The following is a 23,542-nucleotide window of genomic DNA, read 5'->3' on the forward strand; positions in this document are numbered from 1 at the left end:
ATAAAGGCTTTTGTTTTATTTATTTGACTAATTTATTTCACGTCCTGATATTTCAAATAGTTTGTGACTGTCAAATATGAGATATCTATACAAGCTAAAGATTTACACAATTGAAGAGGAAAAATTGTTTCCAAATTGAGATTTTCAGTTTAACACACCGAAACCAATATCAGGCACTAATTTAAATCCTTATCTGGTTGCCAGTCAGTCAGGGCAATTGCAATTATTTTATTTGACATCTAAAGGCAATTTTCCACCCACTCCGCACACATCACACCCAACCAGAGAATGAGGTGCCGCTGTGCTCTCACTATGTCTGTCTCTCCCTCTCCCTGTCTCTCTTTATCTTGGTCATTCCTTGGCATGCATTGCATATACGTGTTTTACTTAATTTCAATGATGTTCTTGGCCTGGCTATCTGCATAAATGTTTTATTATCTCACACCAGTGCACAATTTTGGCTGGAGGCATGGAGAAATGGCCAACTCGTGTCAACTGACTTTTAAGCCATATTTAATCCAGCTTCAAGGGGAAGTGCGCACCAGAAAACTCAACGAAGTTGCAATAGTGGGTGTAGAAATAAAAAACACCATAACAAGCTGCCACTGAGTGGGTGCACTGGTTGTTGTTATTGTTGCTGCTGTTGCGTCCATTGTATGTAAGTATAAACTGTTGCGACAATGTCAACATGCGAAGTTCTTCCTACCGCAAAGATGACAGATGACCACTTCATGAACCCATGCATTTTAATCCGCACGGACGCAGCGTCCAGGCTGGCCACACTTTGGGACAAAAACAATGCCAATCCTTTTGTCCTGTATCCATACATCCGGCCAGCTGCCTGGCCAGAACTTGATTCTCTCTCCCTCTGTCTGTTGGATAATGATGGAAGTGCATTCTGTAAATGCAAAATATATTTTGCCATGTGCAAGTTAAATGTGCGACACATAAATAATTTTGTACTACGCTGTACACTGGACTCGGACCAATGCATCAGCACTCATACACTCATATCCACACTCACCCATCCACAGCCATACATACATATATGTATGTATGCATGTAGTTGAGAGCTTCTTCTCTCTTATGCATTACGTTTTAATTTTGCAAAAAATTATTTAAATGCCAGTATAATGTAATGTAAATTTCCATTCACAGCGACTCACACACACATACAGAATGTGTGGTGTGCATGAGGGCGTGGTTGGGTGATATAAGTATAAGTAGCCTTACATGGGTTGCCGCTACTCAAATTAATGGATTTTTAATTGTCTCTTTCTCACTTACACCGCAGACAACTCCGTTATACCCAGGCACACAATCTCCCTCCCATCACCGTCCCTTACTGGCACGAGCACCCACTGTCTTCCTCTGTTGTTTTACTCTGGCAAATTACCTCCATAGCTTGGCCCCAATGGATATGGGGAGTCGACTTAAAGCTTATGAAAAGTAAAATGTATAAAGCAAATAAAACCAGTGAGTGAGTCAGCCGTAACCGACTGCGAAATACTCAGGTGACTCCAGCTGTTAGGGAAATATAAGATTTTCGGATACGAACCACATTTGGTTACCCTCTTTTTTTTAATTTTTAGAAGATATGTTGTTTTCACCGATTTGCATCCAAGTTATAACTCTTTATCTAATACGGGCAAGGCGATTTCTTGTTTCTCTCATTATTCTTATTATATGCATATTATTATAAAACCAATCTCGCTTCGGTATCGAAATATATGGAACTAATATACTCATATACTTTTGGTATCAGTTTCTTTTGAGGCTTAATCATTTGGAGAATCGAGAGTTGCGAATTGAGATTAAAAGAATCATTCGCATTGACATATAATAGCATAATTGGACTCAATTAAAAGTTATAGATATTCCTATATTATTTTGAAGAATTGATAATAAGCTAAAAACGTAATTGAGAATTCGATTTTAAATTTCTGGTAAGTAAAGTAAGTGATTTATTACATACACAATTGTGATTATTTTTGGTTAAGCGTTGAGCTTATTTAACAAGAGGAAGATAGCTCTTGACTTAAGAGCCGAAGTAACCAAAAGTACGCACAATAAATACGGAAATATATGTACTCAGTTAATGAATACTCGAAATGTTTTGAAACTTAAATTTAAAATGTCAAATTGTTAAAAAATGAATAACCAAAATATAACAATTTTGAAACTTAAATTTAAAATGTCAAATTATTACAAAATGAATAACCAAAATATAACAATTTTCATTCAATGAATTTCCCAAAAAAATTATATAAATATATATATTTATATACAAAATAATTATATCAACATTTCTCTTTATTTTCATCCTCTGCTTGATTTCCTACAAATTTACATATTGTTGCAATGAAAATCTCAATTGTTAAGCATATTTATGTAGCAATCCGTTTTGAATGTCTATCCACAGTACAAATCACAGGCAAAGGAAGTTACTTTTCCCCACATGGTAGGTCTCAGGCATACGATATACACAAAATATGCACAAATCTATTAACAATAAACGGCAAAATTACGCATACGCCAGAGTTGCCAAGCTCAGTTGCTAAATCGTCAATATATGCGCATCGAAATGCTTTTCCCCGACAAATACAAGAAAAACACCCTCTATCAACAATCCCAGAATCCACATGCTTCAGCAAAAGCTGTGCAAATTTTTCTGTGTGTTCCTATGGGAAAAGGAAAGGATCTGCTATACCAAATACTGTCGTCCTAATCCGCCGCAGCAATAAAAATATCAAAGCCAGAGCAAAAGGATACACAGGCAGGCAGCGTCTCCATCCCATTATTATTGGCTGGCTGTCTGTCTCTTTTTATATTTTTTAATATTTTTATGTACTACTGAGGGGGCAAAACAGAAACAAGATACATTTTATAGCTTAACTTGACTTTCCTGTTATTGTTGCTTTAATAAATTTCCACTTAATAGATTCGTTACAATGGCGGCCTGGTTGTTGGTGTTCTGCATCGGTTTATCCCACGCCGCCCTGTGTCAGTTGCAGTCAGCCACACACCAAAAACGCTCCTTAGGTTTGTCTATTTTATCGTCTTATGCCGAACGCCAGACAGCTCTTCCAAATCCTACAGCCAGAGCCCCACTGCCACTATGAAGCTCCATTTTATGGCATATTAAAAAGCGAAAGCTTGCAAGGCGCCAACCAAATAAGTATCTAAATATTTATGCTTGCCACTGGGGCAAGGACGTGAGAGTTTTTGCCGCCCATCTCTTTGACAGTGCGTCGAAAATTTGATTAGCGGCAATTGTGCAAATTATAAATGACAACATTTCAGCAGCTTTAATTTAATCTCAAACATTTCAGTTTTCAACCTTTTCCCCCAGACGCAACAACAACAATAACCAACAACAACAGGCAACAGTGGTTACAGCAAGAAATGCGCTTAAATGTAAACACAAAAATTAATTTCATCATATTTTTCACTTTGTTGTTGGCTGCTTAAAACAACAACAACAACAACAACAACAATGACAAATATATATATGTATATATATGGCAAACCGGGAGCTCAATTGCTAGAAACTTGGCCCACCCACTTTTTAGCTTTGCTGAAGCGTTTTCGGCGCAACGCTTCGTTGAATATTGTTTGTATGCGATGCCAGGGATAATATGCTGTTAATGGTTTCTCTCATTCTCTCTCTCTCTCTCTCTCTCTCTCTCTCTGTCTCTCCCTCTTCCGCTTCAACTCTCTTTCTCTGTCTATGTGTAGCAAGGATGTGGTCTGGTTGCCGGTATGTGCGTGTGTGTGTTTGCTTTAAAAAAAGAGAAAAAAATAAAAGGATTGAAGCAGCCGCATTTAGCTTGAATTGCTGTCATTTATTATGCTTGTTGTTGCTGCTGCCGCTGTCGCTGACGATGTTGCTGCGGTGCAAGTTGTTGTAGCTGCTGTTGTTGTTGCTGTGTAGAAAACTGGCTTAGACGCCGCTTTGGCAATAATTAGTAAAAGATATCAAAGCAAATGACTTTATCTACTTACAAACTTTACTCATACACTTTATACACACACACGAACACACACACGCACACACACACACTCACACTACAACGGCAGCCAAGGACAATGAAGCTGCTTTAATGTGTTGCTGACGCCGACTTTGCGGGAGAAAATGTTGCCAACATGTTGCCCTCTCCAGCGAGCTTTGTTGATTGCCATACCCTTAGAAAGGGTATACTTGAATTCACACAGTTTCTGCAAGGTGCAAGAGGCATAGTACTTTTATTAAATGCTTGCCAAAGCGACTCACCAATAACAACCTGTATAATATACAAAAGGATACCGTATTTTGTTTTGGATATATTCATTAGCTTATGCAGAAAATACCCTGCAATTCAAGCAACAAACTGAATTCCTATATCAGGAACTGTATAATTTAAATAAAAGTTAGCGTATATAAATTTGAATACTGCCCAAAAGCTTCAACTGATTGCCAGTCTGCTCTCCTGCCAACGCCTCTGGTTGTTGCTCAAGGATATTCAAAGTAAGGCAAAGAACGCTCCTTGTGTGATTTTGTGGCTTGGCTTTGTTTAAATTTTCAACCACACAGCGCAGACTTATAAAATATGCCAGTCTTGAAGTGTGTGTCTGTGTGTGTAAGTGTTCGTGTGTGTGTTTATTCAGTGTATCTGAGCTTGTAAGGATGCTTGGCTGTTTGTGCCTTCATTTAGACTTTCAGCTCCGTTTGGTTGTCATTTCATCCATGTGCATGCTAATAATTTATAACTAGTTTATATTTTGGCAATTATTTCCGGCGCCTCCCGAAAGCCAGCAAATTTAAAGCCACAAAAGATTTGCGGCTCAGATCGTCGTCGTTTCCCGTTCGCTTCTCGTTCTCGCTTTTGTTGTATTCAGCTTTGTCATCAACGTTGAATTATCAGCATGACAATTAAAGTAATTTTGCGTGCGTCCATAACAACTTTGATATGCGTTGTGCACCAACAACAATGTAGACAACTACAACAACAGCAGCAACGACAACAACACAAGTCAAGACTTGAAATCAAATCACAAAACATCTGCATAGACGCCTTAGAGGCACTTTTCTGAGGTTGGGGTGGCAAGCCGCGATAAGAGAACTTCATTCACGGATAACAATAAGCATGCTTAAGGGAGTCGGCAACAGCAACAACAACAATAACAACAACAGCTTACAATACATAACAACAACTCATGAATATAAATTGCTGCTGACTTGGCCCAATAGCAACTTTTGGTGGGGCAAACGCTGCGGGTGGTTGGCAATTATAAGGCAGTGTCTAAAAACAGGCCGTTGCCAGGTAAATCCACACAGGACAGAGTCATATCCCGACCTGACATAAGACTCCCAACGGTTACTGCTTCAAAAAAAAAAGAAGAAGAAAAAATATGTATAAAAATAACAATAAGAAAACAGAAATTTCCCGAATGATTTCATAGACCTGACTTCTGGCCCAAATACTGGTCAGCTGCCGTCACGGGTGGCCCTTAATCTAACAGCGGGTGAGCTTTGACAGCGTCACGCCCACCGCCCACCGACCACCGCATCCACTCACAAGGTTTGGAAGCAGGCTTTTTAAATTGTTGCATATATGCCGCGTTCAACATGTAATTTAAATGCAATTAAAATAATAATTTATCTTACTCGCTCGCTTGTCACCTGTGCCTTTTCCACCAACTGCGAACTGCTCAACAAGGGCAGCTGCAGCGATTGGCGAGGGGAGCTTTGTGCTTCACATACGCTCTAAGCTGACGCCGCTCAGAGGGAATAACCAAGCTCAAAGCGCCCCATTGGCGGTGATAAATGAACTCTGCGCTGGCTGACAACCCAAATGAAGGTACTCAAGAGTTGGTAATAGGTAAAACACAACGAGACAGTGACAGCAACAGAGAGAATGATACAGATATATATATAGAGAGAGAGAGTGAGATAGAGCAAGTTGGCGTAGCCACAGTTACATCATTTGTATACAGCTGGCAATTAACTGGCTAAGTTTGGTAAAAACACCACATGAGAAATGCTTTAACATATCCTTGAATATCGGATTGCCATCCAACAGAAAATGTATGGAATGTATTGTTTCTCAAATGCGGAACTGGAGTCTCTTGTGAAATCTTTTATCATTAAATACTTAGCAGTAATGCAATGGCGTCATTACTGTGTATCCTGAAAATGCACAAATAAAAATAAGTGGAAATAGCAATCATTGAAGATTTTTTTAAAATAATCAATCATATTTAAAGATATACAATTTTTAAACGCTCATCTACTTATATTTTCATGGGCAGCTACCTTTATTATTTAACTTTTATCGTTTCCATTGTTTGCTTTAAATATATTATTAATTAAATTATAAATAAAAATGTTGCAATAAATCAAAATGCTCCACAACGAAATCGCGCCCTTGTTGTTGTTATTGTTGTCATTGTTATTTCGTAATCAGAAAACAATAAACAAATAAAATAACAATTAATTGGATTTTTATGGCCTCCTCAATTTTTTTTGTTCAGCTGCCCACGTTCCAATTCAGGGCGGCATGCTCTTAAATTTTTCATAATAAAATATAATTTATTGCATTTGCATAAACCTTTTTACAGGAGTTTGAGTGTGTAAGTGTGTATGTGTGCGATAGTGCAATTGAATCAACACCAAGTTGCAAAGTAGTTAAGGAAAAATACGAAAAAAAAATAATATCGAAGGCTCTGGCAATAAAATTACCGACGAACTGTTTGCAATCGCCAGCGGCGTCCTCAATAAAAATTCCTTTTGATTTATATTCGCTTGTCATACATATGGATGAGGCAGACCGGGTGAAAAGGAGAGGTAGAGCTTGAACAAGAGAGTAAAGAGCTGTAAGAGATGTAAGAGCAGGTGAGTGAGGATGCAAATTAATCGGATAATTGATTAACCCGGAACAGGTAGAAATGGAAAAGGCGTGAGACTCACATGAAATAAGGTTGCCCAGAAGTCTTTAATGACATGATACATGTATCTTTAAAGGAATTTGTTAAGCATAAGGAAAATTAAATGGTAGCTAGAGTATTTATGAAATGTTTGCTCATAACATTTTGAGTGAATATAATTTTTAATTAGGCAGTTGACCTACTCGTCGCATATTTGCAGCGATCCTTAACTAATGGCTAAACGGGCACAGCCCATGTACGAACCACACCCATCTAACCTTCTCTTTGTAGCCGCTCATCTCATTTGATGACATGGTTTGTGCTTGGTTGCGTAGTGCGTGGTGCACGGTAAAACACTTGTGGCTTATGTGGCTCGGTGGAAATTTAAGGCAAACCATTTTTGAAATGACCTACATCCGGCACTGTCCACCGGATACAAACGCACACACACTCGCACACACACATTAAGCAGCTTGTAAGAGATAGACAAAATGGGAGTTGCTTTCGCTGCACAGGAGAGTTCGCAACATCATTAAAAATTAATTCACGCTCGATGTACTGGACCAGTCGTTTCATGATGTTCCTGACTGCAAATACGAAAAAATGCATATTCTATCCGACCAGAATATACTCTCTCAAGTAGAGTTTTTACCCCGATCTTTTGGCAGTTAACATGCTATTCCTTGAAATATGCCAGGGATGCCAATTGATTTTTTTGTAGTGGCTATAAATATGTCAAGTCAATGGATATTGACGTTAAGATAATCTGACGGCATTTAATTGCAGATGATTTCTTATCCTTCTACCGTATACATATTTGAGCATATGATACCATATTGTTTACTTAACTGGGAAAGGGTACAAAATGAAGTGAAGTAGTACCAGCAGTAGTGACTACCACTGTAACAACAATACCAACAACAGCAAAATCAGCAGCTGAGGCTAAGCAACAACAGCTAACAAATGCACTCGTTTGCGGTTGGCTGCTGTGCTCATTATAATGCTGTGGCGGATATATGAACTGATCCTGGACAGGCGTTCTGGCCATAGGTGCTGGCCCATATTATTTTTTTTTGCCAGCGATGCTGCTGCTGATGACTTAATGAGCATAATAAGCTCAGCGACGAAATTACCTTTTGAAATTAACATGATGGTTTCTAACACGCGTGTTTTAGACACGTAGCACATACAAACACAAACATGCAGACAAGCCCCACACATCGTGCCAAATGGAGATTATAATGATTATAGTAGCATAGACAAGCAGTTACATATTTAAATTAAGATTTTAATGCGCACACAAGAGGGACGCGCAGCTGCGACCGCTGGATGACAGGGGCGCCGGTGGAGGGGGCTGTGAAGTTGCAAATTAATTAGTTGGCTTTGTGACTGACGCTAAGAAGCTTAACTCTTTTTTAACATTCAATATATATGCTTTATGCTTTCTACAGTTCGATATAGATTCAGCAATGAATGCTTGCGTGCGTTAACAATATCATTATGGATCTGAAATTCCTCAGAGCAAAGGCAGGATATTAAAAAGCTGTTTTCAAAACAGGCATTTTGCTGCACATTTTTCGTTATTATTAAAGCAGTTAGCTGTGGGAGAGGGCGGAAATGTATGATGAACTATATCTGGCCATCTTGCTTATCCTGCAACTTTAAGTGCAAGTCAGGATTTGTTGGCTTATCGTTGAAGTGCCTGGCAGAAAGTCAGAGCAGTTCTTTGCACGCATCATTCGCCTCGCGATGCGCTTGTCAATAACTTTTTAACGAATTTTTAAGGATGTACGGTGCGTATACGCAATGCATGAGCACAACAAATCCTCGTAAATAGCAATGTGTGAGCACGTGTGTGAGTGTGTGTAAGTGTGTGTGTGCTCAGCAAGACCAACTGCTCAGCATCATAATCAAATTAAAGCATAATTTTTTACGATGTCATAGTAATAAATTGAACGATGCGAAATTGTGCTCAACACGAAATCGCAAGGAAACGAATCCAAAGTCGGAACCCGGGTGCTCCAGCAAGTGATTTCCCATTTGTACTAAGCTGAGAGGAAAAAATGCTGGCTGGCGTGAAAAATAAAATCAAATGTATAAATCATATATGCCATGCTTTAAAATTGAAAACGCATTCGTCAGCAATAAATCGCAGCAATAGCAGCAGCAGCAGCAGCAGCCAAGGAGCCAAGGACCCTGGCCTCGCACTGGCTGGTCACATTTGCGAGTCTGCGGCCTTTGGGAAATTGCCACAATTTGTTTCATATATTATTTGGCTGCTGCCGCTTTTTAAGTTGCTGCCACACGCTCTGTGAGAAAACTCACCCGTATGCGTTCTTTCTGAACACCTTGTGACCGTTGTTCTTGGTCGGCGAAACTTATATTTGAATTATTAGTGGCGACCTGCACAATTGGTAAGGCGAACCAAAATCACAAAAGCAATGCCGTATTTGCATATAAAATGGAATCGGACATAGTTTTATTTATAGTTTGAGCAGCACTTCAATCCGCCTCCTATTCGTGATGCATACTTTTGAGCTCAAGCAAATTAGTTTAAACCAAAGTTAACTTTCTGTATACTTTTAAGAACTATCCGTTATTATTTCAACTACAATTTTTTGAGATATTTGTCGAAAATGTTAATCAAAGAAATTCTACTTTATTCTAGATAGTAAACGTAATTAGAATTTAAACTCTTCAAAAGCTCTGATCTATTTATGGAAATAAAATTTATTTTACAAAGTTGAGCGAGCTCTGAAACCATTCCAAGTGCAATTAAAAAATGTATCATTTTATAGCACTAAATAATGTATTTTTTAGCTGCTGGTTACTCTGTAGAAATATATTGGCAGAATAAAAGCTGTCCAAAGTCCGTACATTAAAAATGCATTTAAAAAGCTTGATAGCCAGAGACACCTGTGTCGCCATTTCAATTACAAATTAAACACTACAAATACTTTCTATATAAATTTTGCTCCTATCGCTTGCTGATCATATTAGATTACAAAATAAAAGCGCGAAAAAATAACTTTTCACTTATTTTGCGCAGCTTTTAATGTCGCGATTATATATTAAGAAACTATATATTATAAGTCTAAAAATAAAACTTAAATTATATCACAGTGCTAATGAAACTTTGACTTTTTGGTAATAAAAATTTACAGTCTAACTCACATAATCACCAAATAACAATGCTATAGTTGAGTGCGCTCGACTACAATTTACCCTGAACCCAATTGTTAAATATATTTCAGTTTTATTGGCAAATTTCCCTTTGAAAAGTTTTGCACCAAAATGCGAGCAGGTCTGCTCTGCAAGTGCGCTCTGCCGCCAAACACGTGCATATACATACATACATGTATACGTACACATTCGTAGGTAACGGGGCTCTGCATAATACACAAAAAACAAAATTGACGCTCGCATCGATTATGATGCCATCTCTTTCTCACACATGCACTCTCATATTTATGCATACAGAATATGCTTTGGGCTGCTGATAGAAATGAGATCAATTTGAGAATATATTTTCGACTATATTTCGAACTTGTTAGGAAGTTAATGAATAATATGCATATACATATAATGTATTAATTACAAGATTCTTACTTTAAAATTTTAGCAATTATTGCTGCCGGTATCGATATTCGAGCATCGATATTCGAGCAACGGGGGCAGTTATCGATAAAAATATAGCAAACTTGATCTGCGCCGGGTATACGAGAACCTATATTCCAAACTTGAAGTCTCTAGCTCTGATAATCTCTGAGTTCCGCGTGTTCATACAGACAGACGGCCAGGCGGACATGTCTATATCGACTCGGCTGTTGACCCTGATCAAGAATATATATACTTTATAGGGTCGGAAATGCTTTGTTCTGCCTGTTACATACATTTGCACAAAACCATTATACCATTATACGTTTTACCAATTTTTATTGGGTTCAGGGTATAATATTTGGGGATTTCTGAATTTTTGGCTAGATAGTAGAATGACTAATATAGAACTATTTCACAAAACTTGTAAAAGTCAGCACGGAGAGGAAATTGTTAAGCATTAATTGCATATTTCAAACACTAAATCAAATTTTATTATTTTATGATGTGACCCAAAAACATTTCTTTATTTTAAATTGTCGGATTTTTTTTTTGGCTGTGAACTATGTTAGATGTTTTCCTTATTCATGATGATTTTAAGTATTTCAAGTTTCAACTTTTCGTAACCGTTTAACATCCTGTACTTGTCCTATTTTATGATCTGGAACCCAAACGGCAGGCCGAAAATGTCGTTTTACAGACTCTACGCATTATAAATATTATAAATATTCTCATTCTTCCCGCCGTTGCTTGCCTGTGTTAATTTTGGGAGAACATGAACGCTGACACACACTCAAAAACACTGACATGTGGGTTTGCTTCTTAATTTCAAATGAAACAGTGTGAAAGAAGAGACATTGGCAACGCCGAGACGACATTTCGTCGAAACGAAAATAAATTTATGGTCTTAGCAAGCGCTGTCAAAATGCGAGAATTGAGTGCCTCAGCCAGGCCAAACTCAGGGTTTCGTTTCAACAAGGAGAACGACAGCAGTAGGCATCCAAAAATGCATAGCTCGTGCAGCTGCTGCTCGACATTTGCATCTCGCATATAAATCGCATTAAGAGCACGCAATTACAGAGCACCGAACATGGCAGCGTCTGTGTGATTCCGGAAAGACGCAGGCTTTACCATCTGTGCATAGATGCCAACAAAAAGACTCCTTGTTTAATTGAAGGTAATATTATGCATGTATGTACGCGTGTGTGATATTAGAGGCAATCCCAAATACTTTTATGGCGCAGATTTTTGACCATGACACAGCTATGGGCAATCATCGACCAAGATTCTTTTGACTGCGATTGTTCACCACTTGAGATAAGAGCCGGACTTCTTATCGGCACACTCGCAAAAATGGGGAACAAAAAACCACAAAACAAACTCCAAATCGTCTTTCACAAAACATGAACTTTAATTTACGCAATACACTTTGTGATGTATATATACATATATATGCATTAAAATGACTAAAAAATATGGAGAAGGCTAGGCAGGGGAAGGTATATAATATCACATTTATCTAATACTTAGGCAGCAATACAAAGTTGATTGACACTTGCGGATGCTCAAATTAATAAGGGGCACTTATACATAATGTTAATCTTGTCAATATCCTTCGCGCTGAGACCGATACGCTGCCCGATCTGAGCTGTCTTATCTAGCGGCACAATCGTATCCTCGCCATTTATGGAGAAGGCACCAGGACGATAGTGCAGGCAACTATTATAGTCGTAACCCAAATCGAAATCGGTGACAACACTCTCTGCATATTTCTTGAAATTGAATTCCTTGCCAGGGACAATGTTCTCCTGGATCACCTCTATGAAATCGTCTCGTATCGCCGAACTCTGTTGATGGTAGAAGCCAAGCGCATGCATGAACTCGTGCAATACAGTGCCGGGTCTGAAGCATCCTTCACCAATCGGATATATCTCTAGGTTCATAACTTGCGGCGTGCCCAAATAACCAACGGCTGTGTAACAGCCACCAGGCTGGGCAGTGATGCTCAAATAGCCATCATCCTCGTCGTTAGCCTCCCTGAACCGCACGCAAGTCTTCTCCTCCAGCGTCTGAATACCATCTAGAATCGCCTGCCGATGCGTGTCATCAAAGTCTGCCGATATTTTGTAAACGACCGTATTTTGGGGCCAGCGTTTGGTTGTATCTATTAAACCATTGCGGCCCATTGGTCCTTGTTCCAATACCAGTTGCTGTCCTACTGTGAGCAGCATGTCTCCCTCCACGAATCCAGCTGCCTCCTCGGGATCCTCAATGCCTGCAGGCAGCGGTGCTGCTTCACCCTGCAGTAGTAGGGTGGACAGCACTAAGCCGAGCACAGTTTTATAGTATTGCATCTTGCTCGCGACGTTGCTCGTTTATTACTAACGCAAGTGGGTAGATGGTACTGGACATAAATATGAAGTACTTGTTAGTTGATACCGAAGATTAGATATAAGCAATTGATTGCGCTCAAAAAATTCTGTTGGACAATTTTTTGGCAAGCGTAAAACAAATTTGTGTGAATGCATGTTACTGATTAACTAAAGACAATAGTATAGCGCACAACAAATGATCACCTATCAATCGATATTGATATCGTATGTTATGTAATAGCATATCGTATAGAAGTAATAACAGTCGTTGTTACTAGTTATAGTGTACATCTTGAATAATCGATAAACGATTAAAAATTATTCCTGCTCTTCTATATTTTACCACAATTCCTTAGAAGAATTATAAAGCAACTTTTTCTTGTGAACAGCTCCCGCAATGCAGGGCAATTGGAGAGTGTATAGTTTGTTATTATTATTATTATTTATTTTTTTTGATTTAGAAGTTGAAGAGCTAACGATTAGCACATTCAAGTGCCCCAACGATTGATAGACAAATCACATAGCACTAACACAGCTTATTAAGGGGAAAAACTCGTGATATTCGAAGAATAAGAGTTGTGGGTTGTGGGCAGCATAGTTAGAACCAAAAATTTGAAGAGAAAGAGGTAGAAACTTCCTTGTACTTCTACCTCCTACAAAAGTTAGTTGGCTGATTAACTCAGAAGCATCAATTTCACCATTTATTGGCTTATGTAATAATATGACACATAAAAGTCTATGGTAATATTAAAAACCAGGACGCAGAAATGGAAATAGCAGTTGAAGAATTATGCTGGTCAAACTAAAGCTTTGGATCTAATCAAATACCTAAATTATCAACACATTCGTTGGGATCAAGTGGTTTGCCATTAAGAAAATATTTATTTAAAATGATTAAGATTTGTGGTACTCCGGAAGTAACTTAGAGGCAGTGCATCTAAAATGGATGGAATAAATTAAGTTATTTGTAAATCGCAGAAGATTATGTTAACGAATTAATAAATAAAAAAAAAGTTGTACATCATGTTGGGCATGACAAATGAGATTCGCAGAGACTCTGTTTGAGCTCTATCATTTTCCCCCATTTCACGCACAATTGATTCTTAACGTACTGCATATCATACGTCATGTGGTAAATGATTTTGTCATTCCTTACCACTTAATTGAAATATTATCTATATTATCAATGGTGTGATTGAATTTTAAAGTGGTCAACGAGCAATACGTATATTTAATATAACTTGCAAAACACTGCAAAGCATGACTAATTGTAACCTGAATGCTTTCCAGATACGAAAACACTAGTAATCGTTGTACTCTACAGATAAACAGTTGTCTTCAGGCTTGAATGGTGCTTATCACTCGATACGACTCGAGAGACCGAGTTCGCTCTCTCTCTCTCTCTCTCTCTCTTTGTCTCTCTCTCTCTCATTTTATCATTTTGAGTGGTTCCCAAGCCGGCGGAATTGTAAGAAATGACCGCATATGGCACAGTCCAAACTAGATTAAGCACTTCACAGTTCTATTTCGGTTAACGACTTATCAGTCGATAATAACGCAGAATGTGGATTTTCTTTACAATCAATACTATTGGTATATATCGGTTCAAGGGCTATCAAGCGATTATAATGTAGGAAGCGGATTTTGTTGACAATCGCAATTATGTGCAAAACCTTTCAGTAATATGACCAATTAAATTAAATGAGAATTACCAATTAAAACTATTTTAAGCTTTGTAATTTGATAAGGATTAAAACAACCCGATAATTTTGTGCACATGTGTTTGAGATAAGACCCAAGCAACTAAAAAAGTAGCAATCTTTTTGGTGTGCAATTATTTGGCAAAGCTCACTGGTAATGAGAACATAAAACCAAAGAGAGTGTGGTATAGGAATTTGGAGTTCGACGCTAATTTTGACAAATCCGTAATTCCATTTGTTGATTGATACATTAGAATTGTGCATTTATTTTCAATTCGCTTGTTAAAAGATTCGCTTGTTAAAAGATTCAAAATATCGCAAGTGCTAATTGACTGTTTTTAATTGATCAACATACATTTTGTATTATCTTCTTCTAAATATTATAATGCACAATATAAACAATATTAAGTAGCATACTATATTTTGAATAAATATATAAGTAAAGTTTTATACATGCAATGGACACTTGTACATAACATTTAATCGGTTGATATCCGTTTGGCTCATTTGCAGTCGCTGCCCCATGATCTTATCACCGCCAGCTATCAGTGGCACAATGGTCATTTCACCATTCTTGGAGAAGCCATAAGGAGTGTAGTGCAAGACGCTTCCATAGTCATAAGTCTGGTCAAAGTTATCAACCATACCCTCATCATACTTATCGAAGTTGTGCTCTTTACCTTCCACAATATTCTCTGTGACAATTCGCACATAATCATCACGGTCCGAAGAGCTCTGTTGATGATAGAAGCCCAGGGCATGTAGCATCTCGTGCATTATGGTGCCCATGCGGTAGCAACCCGTATCAAGATCGTGGTTTTGCAGATTCATTCGTTGGACTCGGTTTTGGAAGCCCACAGCAGTAAAACAGCCGCCAGGCTCGGAGGTGATATTTACATAGTATTTCTGATCTACTAGAGCCTCTTTGAAGATGAGGCAAGAGTTCAGTTCGATAGTACGAAGACCGATAAGTATGTGATTGCGGTGAGCTTGATCTGTTTATATAAATATTGAAGAGCTTCGAATCAAGTAATACAAATTGACCTACCAATGTTTTTATTGATGTAGTAATAGACAGTCCGATCGGGCCAGCGATAAGTTCCATCTCGCAATCCATTTCGCTGCTCACTGCTGAGCACCATGTCACCTTCCGTATGTCCTGAAATTAGTTCGGGATCCAACTCTGTATGAGCTGCTGGTGCTCCCAGAATATTCTTGAGGAGCACAAAGATTAAGGTGACTATGAAAAATCGCTTCATGTTCTCCACTGAATGAACAAATGCAGAATGGTCGACTGTGTCGCCGATGTAACTCGTCTGACGAACATTGTTTGCTTTGAAATTTAATATTCTTTAAGCTTATCTTTAAAGCTTTATTTACAATGCATTATTGATAATATAGTCTATAAACCATAAAATCGGTGCAGTTCTTATCTTATCGATTATTTGATGCATGCGAAAAACCAAATCTCCTTTGTCATTACTGCTTATGTATTTATGTCAACTGCAGTCGCTGTCCCATAATCTTGCCAGAACCCACCGCTAATGGCACAATAGTCATTTGTCCATTTTTGAACAATACAGTGGACGAGTAGTGCATTACTCTGCCATAGTCATAATCCTGATCTCTTTGTCGTGCATATTCTCCATCACAATGCGAACATAGTCGTCACGATTCCATGTGACCTTATGATGATAGAAGCCCAAGGCGCGCAGAAACTCGTGCACAATGGTTCCCAGACGGAAGCAACCCGTGTCCAAATCGTAGTTTTACAGATTGAGCTGTTGGACTCGGTTTCTGTGGCACACATACGAGAAGCAGCCGCCAGGCTCGGGGGTGACATTTATATAGTAGGGCTGCCGAATGTACGAATGCCGATAATTGTGATTGCGGTGAGCGTGATCTGTTTATATAAATATTGAAGAGCTTCAAATCAAGTAATACAAATTGACCTACCTACCTAATAGACAATCCGATCGGGTCAGCGATAGGTTCCGTTACCCAGTCCATTTCACTGCTCACTGCTTAGCAGCATAACACCTTCCGTATGTCCTGAAATTAGTTCGTCCTGAAAAACCGCTTCATGTTCTCGACTGAATGAACAAATGCAGAATGGTCGAGTGTGCCGCTGATTTAACTCGTTTGACGACCAAAGTTCCCTTTCAAATTTAAAATTCTTTAAGCTTATCTTTAAAGCTTTATTTACAGCACATTATTGACAATAGAAAATATAGACCGTCAATTAGGGCAGTTCTTATCTTATCGTTTATTTGATTGCATGGCATGCGACAAAAGCAAAATCTTCTTGGTCATTTCTGCTTATGTATTTTAGCATTGCGTCAAGCATGTCTTGGACACTTATACATAACATTTAACTTTTCAATATCTGGACCACTCATCTGCAGTCGCTGTCCCATAATCTCGTCAGCACCTTCCTCCAAAGGCACAATGGTCATTTGTCCATTTTTGGAGAATGCAGTGGGCTGGTAGTGCATTACACTGCCATAGTCATATTCCTGACCGTAATTGTCCACAGTCTCTTTGTCGTATTTGTCGAAGTTGTGCTCCGTGCCCTCTTGAATATTCTCCATCACAATGCGAACATAGTCGTCACGGTTCCATGTGCTCTGTTGATGATAGAAGCCCAAGGCGTGCAGAAACTCGTGAACAATGGTCCCCAGACGGAAGCAACCCTTGTCCAAATCGTAGTTTTCCAGATTGAGCTGTTGGACTCGGTTTCTGTGGCCCACATACGAGAAGCAGCCGCCAGCCTCGGAGGTGACATTTATATAGTAGGGCAGATCACTGCTTGCTTCTTTGAAAATCAGACACGAGTTTGCCTCAAGGATGCGTATGCCACGAAGAATATGATCCCTATGTTGTTGGTCTAAAGTACACAGTTATTTATTATTATTATATAAGCTTCTTATAGTAGCTTACCTATGTCCCTATTGATGAAGTAATAAACAACGCGATTTGGCCAGCGATAAGATTCGTTGATCATCCCATTTCTCTCCTGATTTTCCAATATCATATCACCTTGTGTATAGCCGGCAGTCAGTTCGGGATCGGTTTCCACACGAACTGCTGGAGCTGCAAGGCAGCTCTTGCTGCTTACAAGGACAAATAGAATTATTGGTAAGGCTCTCATGTTGACCGCCGGATGGATTTTCCACAACTGCCAGTCAATTCACGCAAGTCTTCACAGTAAGTTTAAAATGTGGCCAGTTTATTGAGAACTATTTATACTCTTAAACCATAAAAATGGGTAAAATGGGTATATTGAAGTTCTTAAAAAGTATGTAACAGGCAGATGGACTTCTTCGACTTTAAAAGGTACATATTTATTCTTAATCAGAATCAACAGCCAAGTCAATATAGCCATATCCGTCTGTCCATCTGTATGAGAAAGCAGAAAAGTCAATTTACTTTATAATAAGCACCCAAGTTATACTCAAAATATTAATAGCATCCATAACATACCTTAGACTTGTTAACCGGCCATCAAAAATGAGATAACTTGCTAAACTACTTACATTTACAACATTTGTGCAAGTATTTCCAAAGGGCAATTTGGCAATAAAACTGGAAAAATGAATGTGTCAGGGTTCTAGGTATCTTGCAGTGGAGCTCACTCGACTACAGTTTTGCTACTTGATTTAGATTTATAGCTGGTTCTTTGCGTCTGCCGAAATAAACAAAGCTTCCGATCTTATCTTATCAGAGCCATTAATAATATACACTATGTCTAGATAGTATATTTCTTGTACCTAGTTGTAAGAATTCCATTCAATATTAAAAAAATTTGAAAAAAAATTATAGTCAATAATATAGCACTTTTTTACAAAAGAAATGCAAAAGGATTCATATTTCCAGTGCCAAAATATTTTCTTGAATTAATGTTTATATACTCGCTCGGTAAATATTAAACTGCATGTATTTTAGAGGGAATTACTTAATATGTTTGGCTGGGATTTACTTGATTAATATGCAACATCATTTGCAGAAAACTACTTTATGCAAATTATAGAGTAAAGTTCGCTTTTGAGATGACATTTATTCTGCTGATCTCAAAACTTTTTAATGAAACACAGCAAATTGCATAGAAAATCATTTTCCATAAACAATACAATACTACTCTATACTATATTTACCGGTATTTTTTAAATTATCTCATCTCTAACAAATTACCACTTATTTTCAAAGCATACTTTTAGTTGTTAATTAACCTTCACTTATACGATTGAAAAACGATTGCTTCAAAGCGTACATTTTTAGTTATTACTTCTTATTTGGCATATTTCACATATTTTTATACCATGAACCCATTAAAAATGAATAAAACTGTATAATGGTTTTGTGAAAATGTATGTAACATGCAGAAGAAAGCATCTACGACCTTAAGTAAAACTTTTTAAAGAGAGATTTGCCAATAAAGCTGGAATATATTTAACAGCTGGGCCCAGGATATATTGTAGTCGAGCTCACACGACTACAGCCCCTTATTTTTCGTTAATGTTTTCCTTCGTTACCTTCTACGAGGTCTTTGTGTCTGCTGCCTTGTCACTGTCACTGTCCAAATCCGAATCTCAATCCCAATCGCTTACGCAGCAAGGCGATTATGAGGGCGAGAACGTTGTCAAAATGAATCTGAACACAAATGACAGCGGCACAGAGTTTACCTAATTACATTTGTCAACACAATAAACTGATTAAATGTGGACGACTGATGCGGAGGAAGGCAGGAAAGAAAGTGCCAAGGCAGCTGAGTAAAGGACAATAAGGAATTGGAATTTATCATCATTAAGTTGCGAAAGAAAAGCGCAACTGTGAAATAAACTTTTTTTTGCTTTGGGGAATATTATGTTTATGAAAACCATAAAAGATTTAAGCGAAGCTGTAGCAGTGTGTCATGCTGATTTCAGGTAGTAGGTAGCCTTATGGTGGGGTTTTAAATTACTCAGTGTAATGACTTTAATAAGTGCTCAGACAATATACATAGGGGCAAATCGACTAAAAATATACAAATCTAAAAAAGGTATTATTGTCTCGAAATGCCAAATTCATTATTTCTCAATAAATGCACACATACAAAATGGGTCTCAACTGGATCATGCCACAATGCGCCGACTGTTTTTTGAACAAAGATTTGTCTAATAAAATCACAGTTGGCTTAGCAAATTTTAAATTAGATTTCTTCTAAGGAATTCTTCAAGTATTTGTTATTAAAAATTTAAATAGTCTGCGGTCACAAAACTCTACAAAAGATACATCCCAGGCCCACACATTCAAAACCCTTTAGGATGTAGTATAAAAAGTTGGTAGCTGGTCGCACCAATGCACGCATGCCCATAAGAGAATTGGGTCTCTATTCCACTCGAGAACATGTCACAGCGAAGGCAAGCCAAACAATGATCTGCATTCGCTGCTCGATACACTAAGTCTGAAAAATTTTCGAAGCATTCCAATCGGGTCACCGCTGTCAGCACCCGAAGTGCAGTGGAGCGAGATGTGTAGCCAATCGATCAGATTTTTCATGCAGCCAATTTTTAGTCGATTTGTCGCCTCCACATGCTTGTCTGTTTAGTGCTTGAATGCAACAGTACAACGTATATTTGGTTGGAGATTTATATAACTAGACAAAAGTGAATTAATTGCAAAGAAAATCAAAATTCTTAAAAGTTATCTATCCCTGCCAAATTTTGGACGCGTCGCAGCCTGCGTCCACCGGGCCCATAGGTTCAGAAAAAACCTGATGCGCTTTCTTGTCGATTTGATGCCTATAGAGGCGTCATAGGTGTTGTCTGATTAGTGCTAGTAGATATGTATATTAATCAATTAAAATACCGCAACTCAAGGTCACTGAAACATTAAGTATATGTTATGATAGTCAGTACGGCAATAAGCCCTTATCATTTATACATATATCATAAACTAATACTTAAGCACAGTCCAAGTTGAGAAACTAAGACAGCTCGCTATGAACTAAAGCTAAACAAAGCTAAGCACAAATATATAAAATCTGCTGTTGGTTCGTGAATTCATTTTGAAAATGAACTACTGCAAATACTTATTTTGGAATTTCCTGCTTAATGCCTTGGGCCTTAGCCAGGTCTTGGCTGTCCAACAGGATGAGACTCTGTCGGAAGGCGATATGCGTCTCACGCCAGAGCAATTAAAGCATTTGGCCGGAAACAGTATGACACGAAATGTGATGCTCTGGTCGCGCTATTACTGGCCCAAAAGCGAGCTCGTCTACAGCATCGTGGGACTAAGTAGGTAGGGCAGGCGTGCAGCCAAGCGGGTAGTATAATTGTTTCTACTCCACAGATTCCACTGACGAAATAATTGTCAGGAAAGCCATGGAAAGAATTTCAGACTGGACCTGTGTGCGCTTTCGCCGCACGTATAGCTTGGAGGAGCCTCAGCTCGCCATTCAGAGAAGTGGCTCTGGTTGTTGGACCACTGTTGGCTATCAAGGCAGACGGCAAGAGCTCAATTTGAGTCAACGTTGCATGAGAATCGGTACCATACAGCATGAACTACTTCATGCTCTCGCCCTAGTGCACATGCAGAATGATCCTAGGAGGGACAAGTTCATAAGGATCGATTATCAAAATATTATACCTGGCAAGGAGGTCAATTTTGACATCTACAAAGCAAACGATGTGAGTGACTTTGGTATCGGCTATGATTATAACAGTGTATTGCATTATGGACCCACTGCGTTCTCAAAGAACGGGAAGCCCACCATTGTCCAATTGCATGGTGGTGCCCAAATTGGTCAGCGGAAGGGAGTTAGCATCAAAGATATGCTAAAGCTCAGGCGCATCTATTGTTGATGGTGTTTACTTCAACTAGTCGTCAATGGAATATAGCATTTTGAGGTTAGCTAAACTGTTGCATATACTGTGACCATGACATTTAACGTGGAGAGAGCGCTAAGCATATTTACATAGTAAAAATAGTTTAGAAATCAATAAGCATTTTAAAAATTAACATCAATTATGTATGAATTAAATCCATTTTGACTAAAATGAGTATTTCAAACGATTTTTGGCTTGATAATCTCAATCGCTTGAGTCTTGATGATTTTGACTTAACATCAGGCAATCTGAATTGGGTCCATCCCCCTGTGCATATGTGAGCACCGCTTTGGTCAGCTTTCAGAACGTAGCCTGTGTTGCATGTGCAATTTTCCGGAGTCTTGCAACGTCCTTTGCGGCAGACAGTGGGGCAGACTGGACCAGTTCCAGCTGGTAGCCAGCATCGCAGCGACACGTCTCCGGTGCAATACACTGTCCGCTTGTCCATCAATTTTAGCAGACAGGCACACATCTAATTTAATAAATGATTGCTTAAATACTTACCGGTTATATGGCCGATGATGTAGATTTTCAAAGCTCTGGTTACATTTGCACTTATTGGGGCGGCTACAGGTTTCATTGCCGCAGTCCTTATCGCAGATGGCAACACATTGTGGTTTATTATCTTCAGTGATACGTCTTTCGGCGGAGAAGCAGTTACTATCCTTTAAAAAAGAACCGAACTTACTTCACTTACATCTTGCTTCATAACTAACAATAAAATGATTATTAATTATTTTCTTTTTTTTGTACATAGTCGCCAGCAAACTAGCTGGCATTGCTGCAAACAGTATAATAAAAAAACTGTGACTCGCATCATGATTTGTTGCTCGGCTGCCTTTAGAAATTAAACTGAAAGCATTTCTCGGCTTTTCAAGCGCTAGAACAGATCCAAACAGTGGAAACGCCAGATGCTCTTGCGCCGTTCTGTAAAATTAATTATAGAAACAGCTTGCAGTTCGTATGAATAAGCAAGAGCGAAATCATTTTTTTAAATATATGTATTATTTTTAAAGCATCAAATTAATTAAGAAATTTCATTTCCGAGACTTTACAAAAAGTTATTCTCATAGATTTATTATAAATTGACTTACCTCTTAACACTGCAAAAAGAAATCGATGGCAAATTTTACATGCAAATCAATCTCAGAAATGAAATTATTTTTTCGAAAAATTGCATATTTTAGTTGGATTTTTTAATAACTTTTTCAGCCTTAGACGTGCTCGACATGCGCTATACTGACATATATATAAGCAAATAAGAACACTGTAATCTAGTGAGCTCGCAACGATAAGTCCTGAACCAAGGTGTTATATATATTCTAGGTTTATTGCCAAACTTCCCTTTTACATTTTTGCGTGGAGTAGCTCTCATTTCTTACAGAGAGTGAAGATTAAAAAAATGCCATCGCATATTTTTATATTTATATTTACATCTATTCATAAGCCCGAACTGAAATCACCGGCTTGCAACAAACATATAAATACATACATACATATGTATATATGCATAGGCATAGATAACGGGGTTCTACAAAATACAATAAGTATTGATATTTGCGAAACGGAGAAGTTATCTATAAAGTATCCGAGAGCCTATATTTAAAATTTTATAGTTTCTGAGAGCCGCGTGTTCATACTCTCGACTTGGCTTTTGATCCTGAATATATGTACTTTATGAGGTCGGAGATACTTTATTCTGCGTGTTATATCAATTTTTGCCCAAAACCATTTCACCCATTTTCAATTGCGTAATAAAAGACTAAGCGAATATAATTTATTATATTCGCAAAGTGACAATGATCTTTGCTCCATGGAAAGCTTGCCTGTCTGGACACCTGGTGAATCCATTGTGAGCCATTTCTATTGCAATTTCGGAAGCACTTGTGGAATTTGAATTTTCTTTATATTGCATAATTTTGTATATGCAAACAGCTAAGTCTTTAATTTTGGGAGTGTTTTACCTTTGAAACTTTGACGTATCATGTTTTTTATGTCCAATAAAAGCCATGTGGCTATTTCCCCTCGGTAAGTGATGCTGCTTATAGCAAAGCAGTTGAATGATACCCTAAACAGCACGAAGTATAATTTATCAGAAGCA

The 23,542-nt window shown here is 38.2% G+C and overlaps 4 protein-coding genes across 4 annotated transcripts; 1 reads left to right on the forward strand and 3 right to left on the reverse strand.

Annotated features, from left to right (window-relative positions):
• Positions 1-11,890: 11,890 nt before the first annotated feature.
• On the reverse strand, positions 11,891-12,892 carry LOC6567173 (seminal metalloprotease 1). The gene has a single exon (XM_001993321.3). The coding sequence runs from the start codon at positions 12,855-12,857 to the stop codon at positions 12,069-12,071; it is 789 nt and encodes a 262-aa protein (XP_001993357.1). The 5' UTR covers positions 12,858-12,892; the 3' UTR covers positions 11,891-12,068.
• Positions 12,893-14,970: 2,078 nt separating this feature from the next.
• On the reverse strand, positions 14,971-15,859 carry LOC6567174 (seminal metalloprotease 1). Its single transcript, XM_001993322.2, has 2 exons — positions 15,624-15,859; positions 14,971-15,570 (listed from the first exon to the last, which is right to left on the reverse strand). Exons 1-2 carry the CDS (start codon positions 15,832-15,834, stop codon positions 15,023-15,025), a joined length of 759 nt encoding a protein of 252 aa, XP_001993358.1. The 5' UTR covers positions 15,835-15,859; the 3' UTR covers positions 14,971-15,022.
• Positions 15,860-16,759: 900 nt separating this feature from the next.
• Positions 16,760-17,785, reverse strand: LOC6567175 (seminal metalloprotease 1). Its single transcript, XM_001993323.3, has 2 exons — positions 17,516-17,785; positions 16,760-17,462 (listed from the first exon to the last, which is right to left on the reverse strand). Exons 1-2 carry the CDS (start codon positions 17,724-17,726, stop codon positions 16,915-16,917), a joined length of 759 nt encoding a protein of 252 aa, XP_001993359.1. The 5' UTR covers positions 17,727-17,785; the 3' UTR covers positions 16,760-16,914.
• A 2,396-nt stretch (positions 17,786-20,181) lies between these two features.
• LOC6567176 (zinc metalloproteinase nas-4) lies at positions 20,182-21,482 on the forward strand. Its single transcript, XM_001993324.2, has 2 exons — positions 20,182-20,850; positions 20,906-21,482. Exons 1-2 carry the CDS (start codon positions 20,628-20,630, stop codon positions 21,415-21,417), a joined length of 735 nt encoding a protein of 244 aa, XP_001993360.1. The 5' UTR covers positions 20,182-20,627; the 3' UTR covers positions 21,418-21,482.
• Positions 21,483-23,542: the final 2,060 nt, after the last annotated feature.

The sequence above is a fragment of the Drosophila grimshawi genome, unplaced genomic scaffold (genome assembly GCF_018153295.1).
Source record: "Drosophila grimshawi isolate 15287-2541.00 unplaced genomic scaffold, ASM1815329v1 contig_1377, whole genome shotgun sequence".
Taxonomy (NCBI): Eukaryota; Metazoa; Arthropoda; class Insecta; order Diptera; family Drosophilidae; genus Drosophila; species Drosophila grimshawi.